The 24,997-nt window shown below is 36.3% G+C and overlaps 1 protein-coding gene across 12 annotated transcripts in view; it reads right to left on the reverse strand.

Moving 5' to 3' along the window:
- The window catches only part of LOC134528179 (cAMP-regulated phosphoprotein 21), a 183,065-nt gene that overhangs the window by 86,752 nt on the left and 71,316 nt on the right, over positions 1–24,997 (reverse strand). For 7 of the 12 annotated variants that reach the window (XM_063361557.1, XM_063361560.1, XM_063361558.1 and 4 more), the window contains 6 exons: positions 23,506–23,600; positions 21,339–21,560; positions 19,078–19,288; positions 15,174–15,315; positions 5,566–5,821; positions 1,433–1,534 (listed from right to left, as the gene is read on the reverse strand). In XM_063361557.1, coding sequence (XP_063217627.1) covers positions 1,433–1,534; positions 5,566–5,821; positions 15,174–15,315; positions 19,078–19,288; positions 21,339–21,560; positions 23,506–23,600 — 1,028 coding nt within the window. Of the gene's footprint in view, positions 1–1,432; positions 1,535–5,565; positions 5,822–15,173; positions 15,316–19,077; positions 19,289–21,338; positions 21,561–23,505; positions 23,601–24,997 lie in introns of those variants that run through there. The other 5 variants (XM_063361561.1, XM_063361563.1, XM_063361562.1 and 2 more) reach the window with 2 other exon arrangements.

Consider the following 24,997-nt stretch of genomic DNA (forward strand, 5'->3'; position numbering starts at 1 on the left):
AATAAATAATCCACATGTGAATTATTTCACTAAAAGTCTGCATAAAATATGCGATCCATACACAGATAAATACGGTATTACCTCAATCCCAAATTTTTTTAACAAAATTTGATGTTTTGTATTAAAAAAAATTAAGATTTACTGTAGACGAAATAGAAAAAAATTGTATTGCTGAAACTATCCGAATAACTATATTGTGCGGTTTTAAATCTTGCAATGATTTAGGCACATTTATTTAAAAAATATATGTTTATGAACCAACAAATACAACATGCAGCAGGAGTCAAACCAATTGTAATGGAAATACACACTTCTTATATTTTATTTTCGAAGGACCTAATCACATGCTAATTTCATACACCAGATACTATAAATACAGATAACACAGAAAAAAAAAAGAAATAAAAAGTGTAAAGATTACTGTGAGGAAACTAAAAATGATGGAGATAAGACAGTCTGTTCTTAAGAAGAAAAGGGCCTGTGTTAGATATGATAGAGAAATTTTAGTTTTTTGACAAATATATTTAGTTAAAATAAATTCACTAAATGTTATACACACTGTAACACTTCAGGTACCGTATTGGATATTGTTAACCTTCAATATCTTCCACATTTCGCTACTCATGTTGCAACAAATTACAGTGCATATTTATTTTAGTGTAATTCCATGCTGATGTACAAAGCTAATGATTTTTTTCCCCAGCAAGGTATTCTCACTTCAAAGCAAAGATAAGCCACAATACTGATAAAAATCAAAATTTTTGACTACATTACTAACCCTGACAAAATTTATTTCAGAAATGACTTAAACTGTTAAAAATTGTCACAAATACAGTTTTTTTCTTATTAATTAAGAAATGCCATGTGTTTTAAATAAAGCTTATGCTGCTTTTAAAGTAATAATAATAATGTCATATAATACTTCATCAGCTACCAACTAAGTGCAACAATTTTAGTCATTCACATTGTTACTTGATTGTAATACTGATCAACGCACACAAAGTTAGTGATGCACAGTCTTGATAATGGTGCTAAACACAAGTATGAATCCTACACGTAAAATACAAAACACAAAAGTCTACAAAAAAAATTAAGCTACTCCAAATAGTAAACTTAAAACACAAATTAAACATAAGAAAAAGCTTTGTTTAACTGTAGGGGTTATATTGAAGCAGGCGTGTGAACAAACTATGTGAAAGGAACCAGTCAACATTACACAAGTAATGATGCATCATTTTACGCACAAGAAGGCATAAGTGGACAACGGACAAGACTACAGAGAAAAATCAATAAAACACAAAATTAAAATATTAAATCTGAAAACAAAGCAGCAAACACAAAACAACCAGGCTGGCTAAGGTTTCAAAAGTCAAAACAATTGCCTTGCTCCAAACATTTTCCGAAAAGTCTTGTGATATTTTATTGTACTCACATCGCGGTTAAATATCCTTTTCCTTGCTTTTTCGTATTCCTCCTCGCGTTCTTCGAAACTTTTACTGCGGTGTGAATCGGAGCTAAATTGCCTCTCGGGTGACTGCAAGTACAATTTAAAAACAACCCCTCCAATATTATTATACAGACTTCGCTCTTTCAGTAAAAAACTAACTGATGCTTTGTTTCACAATTTAATTAATTTTTTCTGTTTGTAACAAATTTTTACTAGATGTTATCTATACAGTTACGACTGGCAAATTGTTTTTTAATTGTCTATATTAAATCTATGTACGTATGACTTCACACTATGTGATAATACAAATTTATGAAATTAAATGAAGCAAGGAATAGTAAACTACTCAAACTACTAAAAGAAGAAGAAAATATAAAGTTCTGCAAAACATAACAAGGACATAACTAATATACCTCAAGACACTTTCATGAAAACTACGCAACCACCTTGAGAAAAATAATAAAAAAGGATTCTAAGGAAGGAAAAAAATAAAAATAACAAAAACAGTTAAAGATTTTGTATTGGAGCTGATGAATAAAATAATAATTATGTAATGTCAGAGCCAACCTTAAAAATGCTCAGACATATTTTCACTACACAAAATAAATAACATAAATAGCTTTTCAACTATTTTTTATTCACTGGAGAGGTATGTAAAGATTCAGTTTTTAAAATACAGACAGAATTTTTTTTTTCAGATGAAAATTTAACTGACAATTTAAAATGTTTTAGTTTAGCACATTTGTTACCCAGAAACTATGGTATTTATCAGCATGGATTACACAAATAAAAATATAAGATAATGTTCACTTTAAACTACATTAAAAACACTCCTGACTGCCAACAAAATACCATCAAAATCAAAAGTAAATGAATACTAAAAATAAAGATACCTAACACTGAAAATAATGATTACAGCTACATGATACGTAGACAAAGAACCAAAGACCAAATGTTTATACTATATAAAAATGTATTTTCAGTGTTTGAGGAGTTTTTTTTTTATTTTATTAAAACTGTTACCACACATGTGCATCAATCTTCTTTCCAAAGTCGATATCAGCAAACCTGTTGGATTTTTCTCTACCATTGTAACACAAGACAGTTGTTAGCCACGACTTTACCAAAAGTAAAAAAAAAAATATATACAGGCAGAGTTAAAACTAAGCAGGTACTTGGGCTCTGTTTTTTATGTAAAGTGGAGTGAAGTGAAGAGGGTGAATAACTCCCTCTGCGAGCGATAGCATGTGACAAACGACGGGCTTCGTGGGTGAATATCAGAGCATTGGAGACGGTGTTGCGATGTGGCGAACAAATAAGTAGTGCGAAGCAGTGTGTTGGGACCAGAAGTGTGGTCAGAAACAAGCAGTAGAGATTACCACTGTCGAACCGAGCTCCAGGAAAAGAGTAAACAGTGGAATTAATAAGGGCCCATATACGGTGTGCAGAGCTTCAGGAAAAACGTGATTTGTAAACTGCTCAAAATATAAGAATGGGATCTGCTTACGAAAAATATTAAAGGATTCGCTGAGGGCTGATACATTGTTTTGTTTCCAGATAAAGTTTTTAATATATTTGTAGAAGAAATATCTAAAGGCGTGCTTCACGAGTAATTTTTAGGCATAAAATACATATTCTTGAAAGCACTCAAAAGGACTTGCATTACACCTGTATCTTAATTTCTCTGCCCTATAATGTTACAGTAACCGCTCAAATTTCATAGTAGTCCTATGCACGATGAAAAGACTGTGCACCAGTTCAGAGACTTGCTCTTAAGAGGTGATAGATACCGCATTAGAGCATCACACTTATCATCCCATGTCAATAACACAGATACACCCCTAACTAGGCGGGCCCCTTAAGTGTGATTAGTTTGTGGACAGTTGTTGACAGATTGTTGTAATTTAGGAAAAAGTGTGATTATTAGTTAATAAATAAACTCAGTTAATAAATTGGGACTATCCTTTTCAAACCTGTATTTCCCCACCTGTAACACTACTATAACAGCTTTAAAAAGCACAAAGTCACACAGCATACATGGGTAATAAGAGTCATAAGCTAACAGTTGTAAACAATAACAGTAATTCCTAATTATTCTTGTCCATTTCTTATGTGCTAAAAATGTGATGAATCATAATCCAGGTACTCATGCAAACACAACCTATATAGTCTATAGTTTGATGTGAAATTTCAGATTACTATATGTAAGTTGTAGGTAAACTAAACAAAGACACCCTTTACAGGAATGCCTACCCATAAGACCAGTTTCTCCATCCTGTTGGTAGCATTTAAGAATCATTTAACATTTTTAATATAAATTTACATTTAAAAAGACAAAAATTTCAACAATACAAAATAAAAAACAATATAGACACTAAAAAAATTAATTCCAGTAAAAAAAAAGCCCTTTAACTTGCCTACCAAACTATTAAAAAATTTCATTAATATTAAATGAAGAAAGTGTAAAAATTTATAATAAGATAAAGTTATGATTATAATTTAAGCTTACTTAGTGTTAAGTGTATTTTTGTTTACTAAATATAAATGCATACAATCAAAGCTATTTGCAATTTCAAAAAGAAGGAATGCATTTAACATCATTCTCTGGATTCTGTGCTTTCCCCCCCCCCCCCCCGCCTCCCCTTTCAAAACCACAAACTCCAAAAATTGTCAGCTGGTTTGAATGTCACACCTGAAGATTTTAGCATTCTAAAATAAACAGGGCATTAAGCACTAGCGATTCTTCTATTGTTCACACAAATGAAGTTTGCCCGTAACAACTTTGAATCAGTCATTTTGCAGTCTAATTATGACAACAAAAAAAAAAATATTTTTTTTTTTTTTTTGCTACGCAACTCACTGATTTCTCATCTGAACTTGTGTACATACTTTTGCGCCAGCAAAGATCTTTTCATATGCCCTGTAACATTTGTCAACAATTGCAAAAGAATGAACTGCTAACAATGTCATTTTGCAATACCTCAAACTATCTTATCTCTTGCTACCATTTTTTTCAGCAATAATGTTAGTACAAAGATCCAGATGGCAATTGCTTTTGTTTCTTCTCCACCATTAACACATTACAAAGTTGCATAACTACAACTTTGAAAAAACATGGCATAGAAAAATCTGAAACTACAAACAATTAAAAAGTAATGCAGTGACAGTTTTGATCTTTAAACATACCAAAAATACCATACATATTGCTGTAACTTCAGTACTTACATGAAACGATGCCTTGTGTTAAATGTTTCCAGTCTGTAGAGTTAAAAGCTCAGAAGTGTCATGGCAGCACACATAATGGAAGTTGTGTGTTGTCGGACGTCTGCATATTACCAGCGGAAAGGAATGTAAATATATTTATCGGAATGCATTTAAAAGGAAGCACATAAGCCCAACCATTGTAAACAACAGTGAACGTGATCATTCTTCTGTCAAGCCGTTTTAATCTTTAAAAATTTGTGGAAACAGATAAAAATTCGTAAAAATGGCAGGTCAGCTTTAAAAAACCTGTTTGTGCAAAAAAAATTTAAAAAAAAAAATGTACCAAATAAATATTAAAAGTAGGGATGGATCGGTCAAATCCTCAAAATCTTGAAGACCATTGAAACTTTAGTATATTTGAAGGAGTTGAAATTCTAGTAAAAATATTTGGGAAAAGAAAAAATGAAGTAAAATCAAAAATTCAACGCTGGCCAAGTTTTCAAGTTTATTTGTGTTTTTCTTAGTACATTTATTCTTAGCGCTCAAGATGTATTTTAGAATATAGAAACATGCAACTAAAAAAACAGTATAAATATTTACTCAGGAAATTGAGTAAAACAACCATTTAAAAGTCTGAATATATTTACACCACAGTAAATAATTTTTATTTCTTGTATGTAGTTTTATTTTGACCCTTGAATCTTAGATTTGGATTCAAGTGGTAGATTCTAGGTATTTTAAGAGATTAAAGTTTGAGCTTCAGATTTAGAGAAAATTGGGATTTTAATGATAGTCATAACTACTTAAAAGCTTTAGATACATCTCACCTCTGCAAGTTTTTACCGATGTAATAACTTAACTTCAAGAGAAAACCATGGTCCACTCATAGTTTGGAAAATAACAGTTGTCCTTACTTTGTAGTTACAGCCATCCTCAAAGGATGAGGAGTCCCTCTTCAAGATGGACCTCCTCGGTTCCTCCGGGAAGAGCAGCTCATCCCGAATCAACTCTCGGAAGCGAACATCTGGGAGCCGGGTGCTCTTTGTTCTGTTCACGACCACTGCGTTTCCTGTCTGGTCGACGTTGTGGTCCATGCCGAAGTAGGCCGCCACGCGATGGACCAGCATGCGCTGGTAGGATGACATCTGGGGAAATTTCTGGTGACTACGCCTGCAAAAAAAAAGTATATTTTTCATATTAAAACCCGTTAGGTCCTTGGAATTATTTATTTACATTGCAAGATTCTGACCAACTTAACTCACTATTTTATAATAGAACAACACAATTTAATTACATCTCTCATTCTCAGTTTAATTGGCCTCCTCATTTCTACTTTTAAAGCTTATTTACCCATTAGATCAAGTTCAGAAATGACTCTTTCATAAGGACCACACCACCCTCCATCTTTGCGATATGCACAAGTTTCGCTTCCCTACAGCCTCCACATGTCTTTCCCTCACCCACAACTACATTAGCATAGCACTAAGTTGTAAAATAAATAATAATTAGACAGCAGTATTCTGATGTAAAATGGATAGACTGAATATGGACAGGTTTCTTTTAATTGTTCAGTAGTTTTTTATTGTCTGCATACAAAATGTTTACTCTCAAATAACATTTTTAATATACACATTTTTATTTCACACTGCCTTTGTTTTTACTGAAATTTTTTTTTTATGTAGTCAGTGCTTCAAAAATTTACGTTAACTGTATACATTTGAATAATGAGCATACAACAAATTCATTTAGAAATAGCCACAAAAACCATCCACATAACTTAGTGTTAGATCATTAGGATGTTTATAACTCCCACCTGCAGTTTATAACATTTGTGTACAGTGAAATTCCGTTACAACGTACTTCAGAATAACGTATCTTTCAGTTCAACATATGATTTTAAATTCCCGCTCAAAACACCAACATAAACAATGTAAAAATATTTCACTTTAACATTAAAAACGTATCCTACCTTTCAATACAACGACCATTCTTTTCCAGCTATCAGGGAAATTTTACATAATTGTTACTGTGTTTGTGCAGGGGTCCTTTAATATAAATGTACATTATGATTAATATTTATCACTTTCAATTTTCAAGAATAGTTAACAAGTATAAAACGTAAACAAACAATGTCTTAATGATTCATAGAATCATAGTACAGTATATCACGCCATTCTTCCTCCTCCATGGATCACAAACTTAGTGCATGAGACGATCTAAGCAATTGATTGCTGTCCGCCTCTCTTCAAGACAATTGTTTTTATCTGCGCCATCTTTTGGTTATTTGAAGAGCATGTTTTAAAAGTTTTAATTAACGCAGATACAAACGTTAAATAAAAATTATATTTTAACTTATATACGAAATAGAAAATCCAATAATGTTAATTTATGCAGGTTAAGTTTTGAACTGTTTGGTGTCACAACATGGCCGACACGCTTTGTGTTGCCATTAAGGTCGGAATGTCGCCTGGCACAGCCATGCTCGCGACGCGCGCTATTAGTGCGGGCTATGGTTATCTACGGATGAGAGGTATGTTTAAAGTTTGACGGGCACGAGGCAAACAATATTGTTGATTGAATAATTTAATCAGAATGGATGGCCAAAAAGATAAAAAGAATCGCAAGCAGTTCACTTTGAAGGAAAATGTGGAAATTTTGAAAGAAGTTGACAAAGGCAGGAAAAAATTAGATGTGTCACGGTCGTTTGGTTTGGTGCCCACTACACTGTCAACAATAATAAAAGAACGCTAAAATATTATTAAACTGTACGAACAGTCATCTTTATCTGCTGGTCGCAAGACACTTCGCCTAGGAGATAACAAGGGGATTCTATCTCCATAAATGTATATATCTGCAAAATTGTTTAACCCATTTGTGATTTTGTGTTCGACGGATATAAATTTTGTACATGTAGGCCTAGAATTAAGGCTACTGTATTAAGTTCAGTAATTTTTTTTAATTCTTGTTGTTTTACAAATATTTGCTTCCAAGCTAATGTAACATTTGATCCCCTACTACTTTATTTTTAAAAATTCAAAAATACTACATTTTAAAGGTATATATATAGACTTTCAGAATAAAGTACTTTCATTACTAAGTATGAAAGTTGAGGCTTTATTGATATACTTTATAACGAGATTCTACTGTAAGTGGAAAATCAACATGGACGTACGAATAGCCTGAGAAACATGTCGGTGCCTCTTTTCGTTACTTTACTCTTATAATGTTAGGTGGTAAAAAGCGATCTTCGATCGTGTGCAATTTGCTGCTGAGAAACTGTCAAACAAAACAGTTTGTGTGGGAAACTTATCCAGACTTGCCAACTTTTAAAATTCTCAAATAGTACAATAAGCAAAAATGTTTAAATAGTGCGTAAAATGCTCGCGGGAGTTTTGGAACAAGTATCTGTAAAAACTAATGTCCTTATAGAGATGTTATCAAAACTTTTATGACATCATGACCTGTTGAGCACCGTCTTAATGATTTAGAGTTTTAAATTTCCTAACAGTCCATAAAAGCTTTGAATATATATACTGTATAGAAGTCGCGAGTGGATAGGATTTACTCTACGTTTTTCAGAATCGTATGATGAGCAGCTTGGGAACTTCACCGCTGCAGTGCGCTGCCGTAACGCCCCGTATCGTCTTAGTTGTTATTTACACGTTAGAGCGCAGCGCTGTCGCCCGCTGTCATTCCCCGCACCCCTCATCCATCATTCACTGCAGCTCAACGTCGTTCTGGGGAAGGGGGAAGGGGTGTTTGAAGAGTTAGACACTTGTCCGCTAGGGACCACCACAAGTCGATGCCCTAGAGATGGTGGCGATTGCAGCGGTGAATTAACCAACTACCTCAAAACTGTATTAGAAATTTTAACCTGGGCTGGCGACTTCTATACAGTATATATATTCAAAGATAAAAGTAGCACACACTCACAATACCACTTTAAAAAACTGGATAAAATCACTGCTTCTTCAGAGAAGCTGCAGTAGCTTTCTTCGCTTTCTGTAAAAAGTCATCAGAAAATTTCTGTTCATAACAAACACCTGATTTGTTGCATTTCATAACCAGCAAACTTTCTAGAGATTTGTCTGAAAGCTGAGATCTGAACTTAGTTCTGTTCTTGGTCACGAGACTGAATACCCGCTCACACTCAGCATTGCTGTGAGGAACACTCAACACTGAGAGCATTACTTTTGCTAATCTGTCATATTTTGGCAGTCCATCAGCACCCACAACAGAACTTAATTTAACCCACTTTGCATCAATTCTGTCTTCCTTGTTTATGATGGAAGATACATCTTCTAGCTGAAGTGAAATAAATTGTTTTTGTAGCTCGTCAATTGCACATTCATTACTCTCATTTTCTTTTACAGGCAATATAAAAGAAAATTTTTCCAGGAAAAATTTTATGTCAGAAAATGAAGCCCTTTCAATCCTGTCAACATCTACAACTTCTGCTTTTTGCAACACTTCTTCGTTTAGAGGAAACTTATGTAACATATAGTCACAGGCAATTATCAAATACTTTTTAACTGAAGTGAAAAAAACTATTTTGTCAGCTTCACTCAACATGTCAACAACCCTTGAAGTTTGACAACCAACTACTATTTCTGAATTTTCTAGCTGGTTTCCAGGCAAGTGATACTTCACTTCATGAAATTGTTTGTTCTTGATTGCTACTGGTTTGACAAATTTGGATAAGAGTTCTTGAAGAAGTCCACAAAGTAATTTCCTGACAACATGTATTTGAGGAGTCGCTGACTGCAAAATGACATTTACTTTATCAAAAGAAGGTGTCACATGAAGCAAAAAATAACATATGGCTTTGTTCAATGGTGAGGATAAAAACATAAATATTTTTTCTTCCCTTGTGATATTTGAATTTATGTTTTTTAAGCTCTGCTTAGCATTACCTGGTGAAGAATGAGTCAAACTTTCCTTGTCTGAATTCAACTTTCTTTTCTTTCCAAATGAAGTCGAAATGTCTTGTGTTTCACGTTTTTTTGCACACAGGCCAGATTTTGATCTTGAAGCTTCAGTTGATTTGGACTTAATTTCCTTCTCATTATCAGGCTTCCTTACATCAGAACTGCATAGACCTACTGTTTTGCTGGAAGTGGCAACTAGAAATGGCGAAACTTGTGTTGAAGACGTGGGGATTTTGGGTGCAGCACTAGTACTTTGTTTAGGTATTTTATATGTTTGAAGAGATGAATCACTCTTCTGAACAGTAACCTCATCTTTAAAAACACTTAATAAAGGATCCCACTGAACCACAAAACGAAGAAGACCTTTTCCAAGAGACAACCACCTAGTGCACACGTGTTTAAGAATCTTTCGTGCTTCTTTGTTATGCAACGTCTGAAATTTCTGCAGTTTTTCTTTTCTTTTTGAACTTTTTTCAAGATAGTAGTAGACATCTATCAAAATGTCATGGACATTACAAGGGAGGCCAGCAGCTGCCTTCTCCGCTGCCAAATTAATCAGATGACAGGGACACCCAACTACAATAAGCGCTTCTTGTTTTTCCCTTAACACAGAAGCTGCACCATTTTTGCTTCCCAGCATAACTGGAGCATTATCTGCAGAAAATGCAAGTAAGTGTGTTAAAGGGATATTCAAATGTTCCAATTCTGAAATTACTAGGTTGCCAATATTTCGGCCAGTGGCATCCCTCTTTAAAACTGGCAACGAAATCAATTTCGACACTACAGACTTCAAATGTTCATCGTAAAATGTAATTACCAAAGGATATAATTTAGAATTTTAATCATTACTGCCGTCTGTTGCTATCGAAAATGGTACAGACTGCAACAAAGAAATAATATCCTCGGTGGCAGATGCAGCCATTTCTTGCATAATAGCCGTCGACTTAGTTCTACCACAACCGTATCTCTTGGCGGTCTCAGAATTTGGGAACATTTTCCTAAAGAGTGGGCCGGCATGGTCAGAAACACTTAACGGAATGTTATGTTCCACAAGAAAACTTGTGAAAAGACATTCAGCATTTATCACAGCACTGTCAGATTTTTCATTCCTAGCAAAGTAGTCAAGAAATTTTGAACTCGTCTCCTTACTCATAATATTCGAAACATGTTTTGCACATTTTAAGTGAGCATTTATATCACTTCTGCCACCATGTCCGATATTTATGTCACACCTACAAATCGAACAAAACGCGAAGTTTATTCATTTTCCAGATTTAATCAGAAACGGAAAATCTTGACGTAAACGTCAAGGAAAACTTGCATATACTGTTTTTTCAACTTTGGAGGCATTTTCCACCTGAAGCGTCGTCAACTATCAACAATATTATTACATGAAGGAAATTAAATCTTCGCGGGCGGAGAGCGAAAGTGTGAGCACAAAAATGTAAACCAGATTTAGATCCACTGCACAAAAGAACTTTCTACGTGAGTTGGCAAAGTATATCCATATAAAACCTTAACGATCAACAAAGGCACGCGCTGCGAGACGCCATGTTGTTTACACTGACCTGTGCGCGCGCAACTGTCGCTGCATACAGCTATCTAAACAAAAGACGGCCACACAAACGCATTCGTAGTACGTTAATTATCCAAAACTTACCAGTATATTTTCTATTTGTGAAAATATTTGTATTGGTTGACGGCAAAAAGGGTACGGCGTGACTAACAGTAAATCACAAAAAAAAAAAAATAATAATAATTGCCAGTAAGCCTAAACATGACACATGAGCGGGAGCAACTAACGTTTCACTTTTCACCAACATACACTACAAAATGCAAAAAATCCGGAAGATTTCCATACGTCCCCGTAAACCGTACAAGTAAATCGTTTTCCGTACATTGTACGGGAAAATCGTACAAGTTGGCAAGTCTGCTTATCTGTACATGTAAACATTTTAATGCATTTAAATCACTTCTTAAGCCAAAAAATTTGGGATGACTTTTTTTTCTTAATAGATACACTGTCAATCTGTAAAACTAAAGTATTTGCTAACATGAGTAAACAAATAGTATTTTCATTGACATGCTAGTGATTCATATATCGTAATGCAAATAGACCGGAAATAATTATTATCTTGCTACTGATGCTATTTTTTTTTGTTGCTAATTTACCATTTCAATGTTCAACAGTCTTGTAAACTTTTAGTGACATGACTTATCTTATATTTACACTTTGCAGTTTGTCTAGTACAAATGCACATGTATAATTTAATTATATAGATATATCTCTGTCACTTAAGATTTATCAATACTTCAGTTAATTTTCTCATCTCACAGACAAAAAGTGCATGGTCGACTAAAAAGGTGAAAACAAAACAGGCTGCATTCTCTTGCATTTTTCTTTCACGGGAGAGAGAAGCAAACACCAAAAGAGACCATCCGTTGTTGTGTTATTTGTATGTGACGTGAAAAGTGAAAAAGTATTTATAATTTTATACATCCAGTCAACATTAATAAAACCACATGTGCTAGAATTGGTTTTGAGTCATTTTTATATAATTATAGTGAGATGGCGACTAGGGAGAAAAAAAGTGAAGTGTGGAAACATTTTTCTATAAACTCAAGTGAACAAAATATAGCAACATGTTTACATTGTTAAACGGTAATTTCTCGATGCAACATTATGTGATAGTCGATAATAATGCTAGTTTTCCTCAACAAAAACTTACCCATTGTAAATTACAATTATTAGACTGTAGTTCAAGTTGTTTACAATAACAAATATAAATAGAAGTTAATTTAATTTACACTTTGCAATGACTTAATAGTGTATTTTATATATTTTTATACTGTTATTATAACTGTATTCTCAATTTTACCTGATCTTGTTATTAAATTCACATGGGAATAAAAATTTTTTTGTGTGCATTATTACACTTAAAAAATTTTTCATTATAATCAGTAACTGAATCGGTATCTGCCGATTATTGCTCTCATAATCGGTAATTGAATCGGTAATCGGTAAAGTCATATCGGTGCACCACTAGTTATTTCCAAACTTTATTTTATCAATAGTACATTTATTCTCTATATGCAAAACATTGGCATATCTGCAATAGCAATATTGGTACAGCAGCAAAAACTGTGTATCAGCACAGCTACAGCAAAGCCTATTTGCCTGGAGTGATTGCGGAGAACAATGTACATAACTCCAAAATCAGGCTGACCAGACTGGGATTCGAACACAGGCCTTCTGTCTGTAGTGTGAATCCAGTGAGCCATCCTGCTACTGTGCAGACCACCTCAATCCAAGGAAGTGCTACCAACTTGCAGCCACATCGATCAGTAATCATATTAAGGCAACAACAATAAAACACACCGAAAACAAACTCAATAACATTTACAAAAAAACACAAGACTGTACAAAATAATTAACATGCTCATATAGTTCAATAAATAATTTAAAAATTAAGCAAGTTAAAAAAACTTAAATTTAAAAAAATCTAAAATAAGTTTCAGGATTTATATTTATGTTCAGTACTTATAAAAGGCCTGCTTTCTAATTGTTATTTGATAATGCAAATTCCATGCTGGTATTCTTGAACTTACTTGGGGGTAAATTTGTTTTCATAGCACAATTAGTAAGCTGAAATGGATCTAACTAGAGCTGGGCCGATGCCGATCCCCGATCGTAATAATCGGCCGATTTTGTTAATTTTGCCGATCATAATGATCGGCAAAACGTAGCCGATTATTTGAGCCGATCATTGGTCTCCTACTGCAAACTTATAACATTGAATAATTACCTATACCTAACAACTTTCCATGTTTGTTTACAGTACTTTTCGGGAAGAAAATTTGATTAGTCATCGAAAAATAATAGGATTTAATAATTTAAAACTAACCACACACGAAAAAAATATACCAATAAAGTAAACAAATACCGTAAGTATTATAAACATTGAACAGTTACATACCTATGTATCAATTTCCACGTATATTTACGGTACTTACGGTAAAATAATTTTGGATTATACTATTTGCAAAGTTATTTATCATTTACGAACTGAAAACTATGTATTTGTTTACCATTTACGGTTAATATTACCGGAATGGCGAATGGCGACTGTTGTTTAGGTTGGTTATGTGACGCCAGAGATTAGAGTGACGCGCGTCGCGTGACGGAATTCGTACGGGTTAATGGCGCTAGTAGTCTCGTGGTTAGTAAACAACTACTCTTCGGGAATTCATCTATTTAGTTTTTTCTCGCTAAATATGGCCTATTGAAAGTTTTGTTTAGCAAAATTAATATTCTTATACTGTTTAGCGGGAAATAGAGCTTAACTTTCTTTTGTATAAAAACCTGGTTGATGAAGAGTTTTGTTTCCCACAGTAGAACCTCGTTAATCTGTGACGCGCTAATACGGGAATTGGATAATCCGGGACGATTTAAAAGTGCAGAAAAAAAGAGAAGCTAAAATTGTCAGCGCTTAAAATTAACGTCACGTGGGCCGGCGGCCGGCAAACACTGCAAGCCATCGCGTGGGCCGCCAAACTCTGCAACGCTGTTTGTACCGACCCTTTGTGTCGCCCCCCCCCCCCCCCCCCCCTTTTCAGCTGTCACATTTGTCACTCTTTAAACTTGAGGGGGATGTCCTGACTTCTGCTTCCCGTCTCCCGTTTGTTTGAATGTTGTTTCACGTGCTGCTGAGTTACTTTCCGCCCGCCAACGCACGGCAGGCGCCTGGCGAGTGACGTGTCTGGCTGGCATTCGGCTGTAAATGACCGTGAACTAATGGCTAGGCAGTGCTGTATTTTTTTAAGCCGAGACAACAATTCGAAGGCGGCCCTTACCGTTAACCGATTATCCGTTATTTTAATTTTTTTTTTTTTTTTTTTTTACAGAATTTTAATTATCCGGGCATCGGCGGGTCCCAATGAACACGAATAATGGGGAGTTTACTATTTTTATCCATCTGCTGCCAAGGCGCAGTAAGCCTCAGGAGATGTTACGTCACATGACCTTGGCCTTAACCCAGCTGCACGCTGGTGTCTGAGAAGCTTAACAAGACCTTCTGGGCTTACCTGTATAATCGCTAGTCTGTGAAATTTATGGTGTCGTGATTTTTAAGTAATCATTTCAATGAAAAGTAGTTTTGTCTAGGAATATTTCACCGTTTATAGTGATCCTTCAAAAGCATCGTGTAATCAGAGATACTTGAAAGGCTCTAATCGGCTCAGAAGATCGGCAAGATCGGCAGCAGATGATCGGCATCGGCATGATCGGCAAAATAGGTGATCGGCCCACCTCTAGATCTAACCAAACTATTACACCAAAATTATTGCGCCACGTACGTAGCCACAGCCAACCAGCTACATGCCCGAGATTTATTTTACGAAACACTGATAGAAACATATTTCCGACATGTCAATTTGTTTCTGTATCCGTAATTCCGTGAATGGACATCTAAATCAGTAATAATTATCAGCAAATCCGTACACCTGGCAGCATTGCCAAGGTATGTCGTTAAGAAAAAATGCAATAAATAAATAAATAAATAAATAAATAAATATAAATGTCGGTGGAAGCATACTTGGAGTCCTTGGCCAGACTGACGAGCTCTTGCTCGATCTTGAGCAGCAAGCTGCGGTCCTTGTAGTTCCTGTTCAGAGTCTCCAAGATGAACTGGTGCAGGTCGATGCCAGTGCTGTCAGTGTACTGCTCCGTGCTGCTGTCTGCTGACACACCACACACATACACACACGTCCCAACACATCTCATACGTGCTTTGAAACTGCACAAGCTGAAAGGTCTCCCAAAATTCTGCAGTGAAATCTCATAGCAACGTACAGTATAGTTCCGTTAATCCTGAATAGATGGGAGCAGTCCGGATTAAACTGAACTTGCCTTAAAATGTACGTAATACAAGTTCATAATTTTTTATAAACACAACTTTTCCTACATGTTAATTTTATATTTAATATGTTCGCCTATATGATCTAGTGGCTAGCGAGTCTGGTGGTGGGCTAAGGGGCCTGGGTTCGAGTCCCTGCCTGGGAGGGGATTCTTCAAACCGTCTACATGGGTTCAGGACTGGGTGTTTTGTGATGTCTCTTTCACCTTCATCCATCACAAGGCAATGGCAAACCACCACAGAATCATCCTGCCTCGGCAAGTACAGTAGAACCCGTTTATAGTGAACCCGCCTATAATGAATTCCCGTTTATTGTGAATTTCCGTCTCAGTCCCGGCAAAATGATTTGAGGTTATGTATTAATTTATTGGATATAGTGCACAACTTTTGTCAATGTTGATACGTTTTCCCGTGTACCACGAACAAATTTTGCCGACATAATGCACATTTATCTCAAATATTTTCATATAATTAAAAGTTTTTTCACAAAACGTCTCTTCTGGATCACATTGAAGTTTTCCTCAGCAATACGCTACTCGATTGTCCACTGTTCATATTATAAACAAGTCGTATTCGAGTGGCCTCGGTAGGCTACGTGTAGCCAAAAATGGTGATCAGTTTGGTGAAAATAAAAAATAGTTTTCCCTGCATAGTTAAAGAATGGGCAAACACGTGTACATTTATTATAATATCAAAATTATAAATAAATTACCGCCACACAAATACGTATGTACATTATAGCAGCAAATTCAATATTTTTACGTCTCATTTTTATCGTTCACGTTTCGGACATTTTGATCGGGTAAGGTTCGTAAGACTACCACTAGATAGAACTCTGTGGACAAAATGTTTCCATAGAAAGTGAGAAAATTTCGTTCCAGCTTTAGCAACTGCGATACTAAATGATACGTTGTAATCTTTGATGCACCAGACTCGTTATTTTTCGTATATTTACTTTTGACGGTAAAAATAATTACGTGTTATTAAGCTGCAAATGTGCTTCAATAAGAAATACGTACATAAAAAAGGTGAAAAACGCGTTAAAAAACGTAAGGCATTATCTGTGCGAGATAAACTGGACATTATTGAAAAGGGAGACTCCAACCCCACTGTCCCGCACGTGTTAATAGCAAAGGAACTGGGAATTGCAACATCCACATTAAGTACAATATTAAACAAGCTGAACAATCTTCTTTCTCAAGCTGCGATAACGTCACAGAGTATTAAATGCCCGAAAAAAGGATAATACGCCGATTTCCAAGAACCATTAGGTAATAGAAAGTGTAGTTCATTAAAAATATTATCTGCATTTGCTCATAAAACTGTTGCTTTGAGTATTTTCATTCGTTCTTTTCATGGCTTAGGCCTATGTGTAGTTAAGATTTTGCTTTTGAGTATGTATTGCCAATATAAAAGTTTTCCCAGATATAAAGTTTCCCCTCTATAGTGAACATATAAACTACTCCCTTCAGATTCGTTATAACAGGGTTCTACTGTATAGTGACGTCACAGCTGTCGCATACCTGCCAACTTTGGCCAGTCCAAAAGCGGGAGGTTTTTTATTGGGGGGGGGAATGATGTTTATTTTATAAATTTTGAATTTTTTTTTTTTAAGAGTTAACCAGCATGATTAGCACAAGCAATGGGCAAATTGTGTTCTAAAATAAAATACTTTAACAAACACTCTGCTTTTGTCACACTATCTTCTTTCCGACTTGTGTCACGAAAAACGTCTAATTTCTGATTTGATGCCATAGCATTGACGGCATGTTTCTTCTTATTTATATGCTTCACAATGTCGCCCTTTCCGGCATGCGAGATGAAAAAATCACGACACAAAGAACAAAATGCAGCATGTTCACCTTTCCTCGATTGCAAAATACACGGAAATTCGTCACCAAATGTCTTCTTGTACACAGTAAGATACTTCACTGTAGGCTTACTTAGCACCATTTCTATTAAATCCATATTGCGGAGTAGGCCTACAACTAAACAACGCATACAAAATACTCATCACGCAACTGCTTCCGCAAAATAATATTTTTATGAATACACCGTTGAATAAATTCAAAGACTGTACTATAATGCTACCTCTACACTTCGTCTGTGAGCACAGACGCGAACAAAGGTGAATTTGTTCGGGGACGAACAAACAATTCACACATAGCCGGCTGACAAACCGAAGCGAATTTGCGCACGAATGTAAACAGTGGTATCATAAACTCATTATTAATCCACTCCGTCTTTATTTCAAACCAACACCACCAAAAATACAGTTTACAATGTTGACAACACACGCCATCTTGGAAAACAAATGAAACCTTTTTCTGGTTGGCTAATAAACACCAATGACGAACGTGTACCATATCGTAAATAACTACGTTTCTTTCTTAGATGTAAGCTTAACCAAGCGTTTTAGCCGACAATTGTGGGCATTTAGGTTATTAAAATAACAGAACCAAAAATCGGGAGATTTGAATGACAAATCGGGAGGGCGGGAGAAAGGGTATAAAATCGGGAGTCTCCCGCCTAAAGCGGGAGGGTTGGCAGGTCTGCTGTGGTGTTGCCAGTGTAATGGGTAAAATGAATCATTATCACAGTACTATATACAAATACCTAATTTTATAACTTGAGTGAAAAGTCCTATTAGTACCTACTGTATTGAACACTCCACTGGTTAGTTAATGAAATTCCCTAAACATTACAATAACCTTCTTTGTAACCCATTGATTATTTATCATCTTATTTGAAAAATTATAGTCATTATTAAAGCCTCTCTTGTTACTCACTGCTAAGTTTCTATCACTTCTGAGTGTCCTTGCCAATCATAGGAAGGGTGTAACAACCCAGTTTACTGCCCTCCCCACTTGTTAAATGGTCTAATTAACAATTTATTATGTTGTCTTATATTTAGAACTATGATTAGATTTTCTGATATCATCCTTTTATTCCTTTCAAGAAGAATTCCTGTGTTTTCTCTATCTTGTAGAATCATGATTTACATAACTTCATGCTTCTTAAGTGATCCAAATGATTTGCTTACTTTATAGTGAATAAGCCCCTGGGCTTTACTTTTTACCTGTTTTTTTTTGTGTATTTACATTTTAACTTCAAGGTACATTCTGTTCTCGCAGTTGGAAGATGGCGGCCATTGTGCTAATTAGAATTTTTGCTAAAAACAATAAATTGTGTCAAGAGACACATTACCTATTTTAGCAACCAATAGATGACATGTTTTCGAGGGCCCGAAGGCCAACGCACCCGCCTGCCACCCCTCCCAAATGTGCGCCCTTTAAGGGTAGATTGGGAGTCTGCTTACTGATCCGGAGAATACAGAGCTCCTTCCACTGAAACTTCCAGATCCAGGACCAATAGATGACAGTGGCAGTACATTTTCTGGAACTGATATGATTTTCAGCGCCCAAGTTATTCCTGTATGTCCACTCCTAGGCCAATTTATTTGCCAGCCGGGTGGTCTGGCCTGGGGTGCGGCAAGAGGGCATAAACATGATTAAATACGGCAAGGGAACAATCACGAGAACTGTGCAAACTACAGAGTTCGCAGTGCGTCACGAATGCACACCTCGCGACAGGCACGGCGAGCTGCTGTCCACGCTGCCTTGCGAGGACCCCTGGTGCCGCAGCTTGTGGCGGGCGTTGCCGCGCGAAACGGACAGGCTGTTGCCGGGCGGGGGAGGGGGGGCCGTGTGGTGCACCTCCGGGTCCGGCGGCGGCGACGACGTTTCTTCCCGCATCGCGTGGCTCCGAACCAGCAGCTTCACTTTCGAGTGGGACTGCAACGCCACGGAGGAAACACATGCCGTATTATGCATCAACAACTAGAGACCGGAAAAATTTGCGGATTCATTTCACAATATGACAGAATCCAAATAACTGTTCCTTTATGTTGCTTCTCTGATTGGCTCACAGTTTATCTGAAGATCTGAAGGACTTTGAGCCAATGGAAAACATTCAACCGAAAAAGAATTGAATCGCAAGCGTCCCAGTCGACAGGTGTCACGAGTCAGTAGCCAACGAGCAGGTGGCATTTGCCCGAGTGTGTAGGGGATGGTGGAGTCTATCTTAGAGGTCCTCCAAAGCGCGAATTTTTCCAGTCTCTATCAATAACAGTCCAAAAAAGATGCATTTATATCAATATTAATCTATATGATAGGTACGATTAATTTCACATCCCAAGAAAGTGATGCCATCATACAAAATTTGCAAATGGTTTGTTTCTCTCTCTTTTTTTTTTACAGGCTGGTGGGTTGGGGTACTGTTTCATCTTACATGGTCCGTAGGATTACCGTTGCATTTAAAATTCCACTTCTAATACATTACCACAGAATTCCACAAGAAAAAACTGCTTGATTATTTATGAAAAGCCCCTTTGAAACAGCTGATGTTGTCATAAGAACTTAATTTTGTTCTGGCATGAGCAAAAAATGTAGCACCCAACTTGCGCTAAGCATTTTCATGGGTAATATTTTGTAAAAAAAAAATGATGATAGTGTCCTATAAAGATGTCATTCATACATATGTGAACTGAAAAAAAAAAACAGAGCTTATTATCACAATTTACATACATTTCGTGAAGAATTTTAAACCAAAAATTCTACTTTTTTAACCAAAAACATAGTTTTATAAAGTTAAATTCAAATGTAGTAATTTTGTTTACCTAAGAACCACAGAGAAGATACTGTGCTTAAATAGATGCATGTCTGCAATATTAACTCATTTCTTTTAGGACAGTAAACAAACAATTAATAATTAATCAAGTGCTTTAGGATAATTGAAACACTACACTAACTTGATGCAAACTTACCTGATGAAAAAAAGGAATATGCTCCTTCTAGTAGCCATTATAAAACATTATCGCGTGTAAAAGGGTGAATGGAAGAGCACATACTTTGGTTCTCATACTAATATACAGGGACATGCATTTGTCACGAAATAACCTGATCTCTCATTAGACTGCAATAAGGTATGCCTGTGCTAGTGATTGTTCCCTTGTAACTGGTGGCCATCTACAAAAGAAGCCATTGCCCTATTTGGCCATTCAGAACGTTTCTGCTTCTGCACTGGATATGTATAATTGGACTGCCGACATTAAGCATGTACCTGAAATAAACCCAGCCATCCAACCACGTAACACAGATAATGCTACAAAGTTTTAACAGACAGCTGCCTGGAAATCTTTTCGCGAAAAGTATATAGCCAAACTAATACACAATAATAAGGATAGTTAGTTAAGTTTCATCCCAATGGTTAAATAGCCTATGGTTGCAACTGATGCAGGTTGTTCCAAAACTAATGCACTTGGTGGATAGAACTCCTGGCTGGTTCCTGGGTTTGATTTCCGGCCAAGTAGGAGAAATTTTCAATTTTGAGAAATTTTACTTCCTGATTGAATATTGGGTTGTCCCTTCACCCCAATACTGTGGCAGCAATGGCAAACCACAGCAGGATCACTCTGCTCCACTGCTGTACTCAAGACCATCCAGAGTAACTTAAGGCCCCAAGTGCAAATAATTTTGTCCCCCACCCCCCATTTATTTAATGTACAACTTTTCAAACTACAGTATAAAAAAAAAAATCTGAAGACTGTAAACGTCACATTGGCTGTATGTTATCACATTACTATGAGTTATATGTACAATAAATTTGTAATTTTTATCCTATCAGGTAAACCCAGAAATTAACACAAAATCTCTAAACTCAATCGGGAGCCCTCCCTCTCAAAGGCCCTGGCTGTGCTACCGAAGGTCACCGTGCTTGGACTTTAGTTTTAAGGAATCACTGTTAATAACAGCTCAAGCCTTGGCAAGCAGTGAGGCATCTTACCCTAACCCTGGACGGGAGGGGGGCCTTGTCCTCCGAGCCCACGCCATCCTGCTTGACGGCAGCCGGCTTCTGGCTCTCCTCCCGGGGGACTGGCTTGTCCTGGGCGCCCGCGCCCGCCTGGCAGGCGCCGCCGTCCTCCGACTGGCAGTGGCAGGAGCTGGCCACGGAACACACCGTCATTGGCGGCACGGCTTCGTCCTCGTCGTTTTCTTCAATTTCTGCCTGGCACGCGAAAACACACACGAGGAAGCTGTATTCTAGGACTCCATCACGGTACAGTGCATCATCCCAGCCAATGTGAACAGTTCTGAATTCTTGCTAAGTGTCTTCTTTCAGTTAAGAAGCAATTAAAATAACAAACGTTTTGTCCTAGTATGTTGTTAAACTGGAAAAAGTGTTCACATGATTTTATCATGGGGGAAAGATGTAAAGGAAATAATAATTGGTTTCAACACTTTTTTATGCTACCACTATTATTTAAATGTTTGAAATTGAAAATTTTTCCTTCGTTGAATCAGAGATCACACATTAAGAAATTTACAAAGACTATTAATATAACATAGTATTTATTTATATATTTTTCACATGCCCACCAACAGCCGAGGGCTTTAGCGGTGGGCAGGACACATACAGACAAGGACAAAGAGGTCACCGCAAATACGTGGACGTACCGCCGTCGGTACCAAGAGCAGGCAAGCACTACCTGAGGGGGAACCGCAGCAGGTAGTCTCATCCACAATTTACCAACATTATATGTAACGTGAGCATGCCACATATTTGCAGTGATCAAAACAAATCTTGTCAGTATTATTTCAGATACAGTAAGATTATAAAATCCTATCTCTTCCTCTTAAGTGGAATGTGTGCAGTTTTTGACACCGGAATAAATGTAATATGTTGAATCCAAAATATTTATAAAAACTGGAAAGCATTAATTGTTACTATCCCTAGCTATATATTTAAGTTTTCTGCTTATTGAATGCATGTAGGCCCAAATATGGGCAGTATACGACGTACAAGCACTGTATCCAAAAATGACATGTTGGTTAATCCCGCGTTAAAACTCTCAAACTGCAAGGGCCACTCCTGGAAATTTCCATGGCCCCCTGTGAATTCTACAGATTTTCTGCAGTTTTAACAGGTATTTTATTCACATTTTTAATTTTATTTTCCCCCTTTATGTGGATTACATAAATGTAAACTATGGAAGGTAGAACACCAAAAAGACTACTACATTGGTAATCTATGAAGGAGGGAGCGCAAGAGTGTGTTCAAAGTATCTGAGTATTTTTCAAAAAACATAAGTGTAAACAATGCAATTAAGGATCTTTAGTCAATTTTGGTTGACGGTAGCGATAGTGATTAAAAGTTATGGGTTAATAATTTTTTTATCAAATTTACTTTACAATTACTGTATGAATTTGTACCAACGAATGTGTGTGAACGGTTTCTTGTTGTACGTTAAAAGTAAACAAATGGAGATTTATTATAAATTTAAAGCGTAATAGTATAAAATAATATAAATTCCAATATTAGTTCTTAAAATGCTTCTGGTGCATTCAGAATTCCAAAGAAGCACATCTCCCGAAATTCATAATGTGAGATAGATTTGGAAACAGCGCGCGCCCCAAGCCGTGCACTGCAATCTAAGAGTGAGACTGTCTATATCACGAACACACGGTGGGCTCTAACCGTTAAAAAAAAAGTACATTTCAAAGTGTTTGTATAGCAGTCCCTTGTTAATTTAGTTACTCTGTTAGTTATAGAGTGAATTATTATATATGATTTCAAATTGAATTATATTGATTAATAGCTAATAGGTAAAAAGTACCAAAAGGAAATTGACCAGGCAGTTAGTGTCGTAGCTGTTGAGTACAGGGGCGCAACAACTAAATTTCCAAAGGGGGGGGGGGGGGGCAATATACCTTTTTATAAAGAATCATCGATCCCCCCTATTGAAGCTGGGGGTCCGGGGTTCCTCCCCCGGGAAAATTTGTATTTCAAGGTGGAAAATGGTGCTATTTAAGAAGTTTTATTATCTAAAAATTAATTACACAGCACATTATTTGCCCCCGTTTGCCCCCACTTCAAGGTTTCAGAGGGGGGGCAAAATACCCTTGCCCCCCCCTGTTGTTGCGCCCCTGGTCGAGTACCAGCCGGGGCGCACCTGTTTGGAGAGAGTGCGCTGAGCCCGCAGGCTTCTCTCCATGACCGGGCTTCCCGGGGCACTGTTCGAGCCGTTGTGGACGACTATGCTAGGGACTGCAACCACAAGAAGACAGCCTCACAGCTACACCGCCGACACCGCATTGCAATGCCCGGACACTTAATAGTTCCAACACCTTTTAACACCTCCCTATACACACACAAGGCTGATTATTGCACGAAACACGCAGCGATCAGTTACAAACAGCACAACTATGACAAACAAAAAAAAAATTGCAATACTGTAGGGTAAAAATACTGTCTATAAAGATTATATTACTTATGCCTGCAAAATGCATGCATGATTCCATACCAACACGAAGAGCATACAACAAGTTAAAAAATGAACCCATTATACGAGACATTGTCATAAAACTAATCTTGTCTCGTGCCAATTTCTTTCACAAATTTGGGAAAAGATAATTATAAAGTAAAATATTTCACATTTAAGGTATGAACCTGACAATTTAATGAAAGATGACAGTACAAATATTTGTATATGCTTTTCGGCTGCCAGAATATATGTGTGAATCTTAAGGCTTAGAAGCAAGCAATAAAATAATGCAGGAACAGTCAACACAGGAAAGACAGAAGTGAGTCATGTGCTTTCTAAATAGTTTGTGAGGGCATTTGAAAACTAAAACAAGTTTGGCAGTAGTTTTTAAATAAATCTAACAAAAAGCAGTAAAGTTAGATTGTGACTATTAGGACAGATACCAAGTGCTCAAATTGAGAATGCAGATAAACGTAAATTGCAATTGGCTAACCCGCATAGTGTTAACTATGATGAAATTCTAACCATAATAATATACATGTCATACAATTGCTTACTCTATGAAATGCAGCCAATAGTTTATAGTTTAATATAACTATTTGTTTCACTGCATGATTAATATATTAACATGTTAAAACTGTTTAGTTTGGTAGTAAAAAGAATTTCCATAAAACTGATGAGCTTATTCGTCCATATTTTACCACTGATGATTTTCAGAATTTTTTTTATGATTTAGACTTAACTAAAGCTGGCATTTCTAATGAACTGTTAAAAATTCCATCTTTTATCTAACAGTGATTTTTTAGTACATGCATCTAAAAGATTTATATATGTTAAGAGAAAAAAAAACACACACACACACTATGGGTGAAAAAAATTTCCATCTTAAAAGTGTCTCTGTGGGTGCATTTTTAAATTACAGATCTGGTGTCACTCTGTGATTGATAAAATTTTTCACACTTAATTTTCAAAACAAGAGTAGGGCCATAGTCTACAAGAAATTTCCAAAAATCACCTCAAACACCCTCTTCATACACTTAAAGCAAAATTTTTGTTCTTCTAGATTAAATTTTGCACACATTGCTCCACTATTTTAAAAGAACCTTTTTGGTGGATTCTGTGTTGGTAGTGCTCAACTTGAAGGCACAAACTACAGAAAATATGCTTTAAGGATAAAACA

The sequence above is a fragment of the Bacillus rossius genome, chromosome 1, assembly GCF_032445375.1.
Source record: "Bacillus rossius redtenbacheri isolate Brsri chromosome 1, Brsri_v3, whole genome shotgun sequence".
Lineage (NCBI taxonomy): Eukaryota > Metazoa > Arthropoda > Insecta > Phasmatodea > Bacillidae > Bacillus > Bacillus rossius.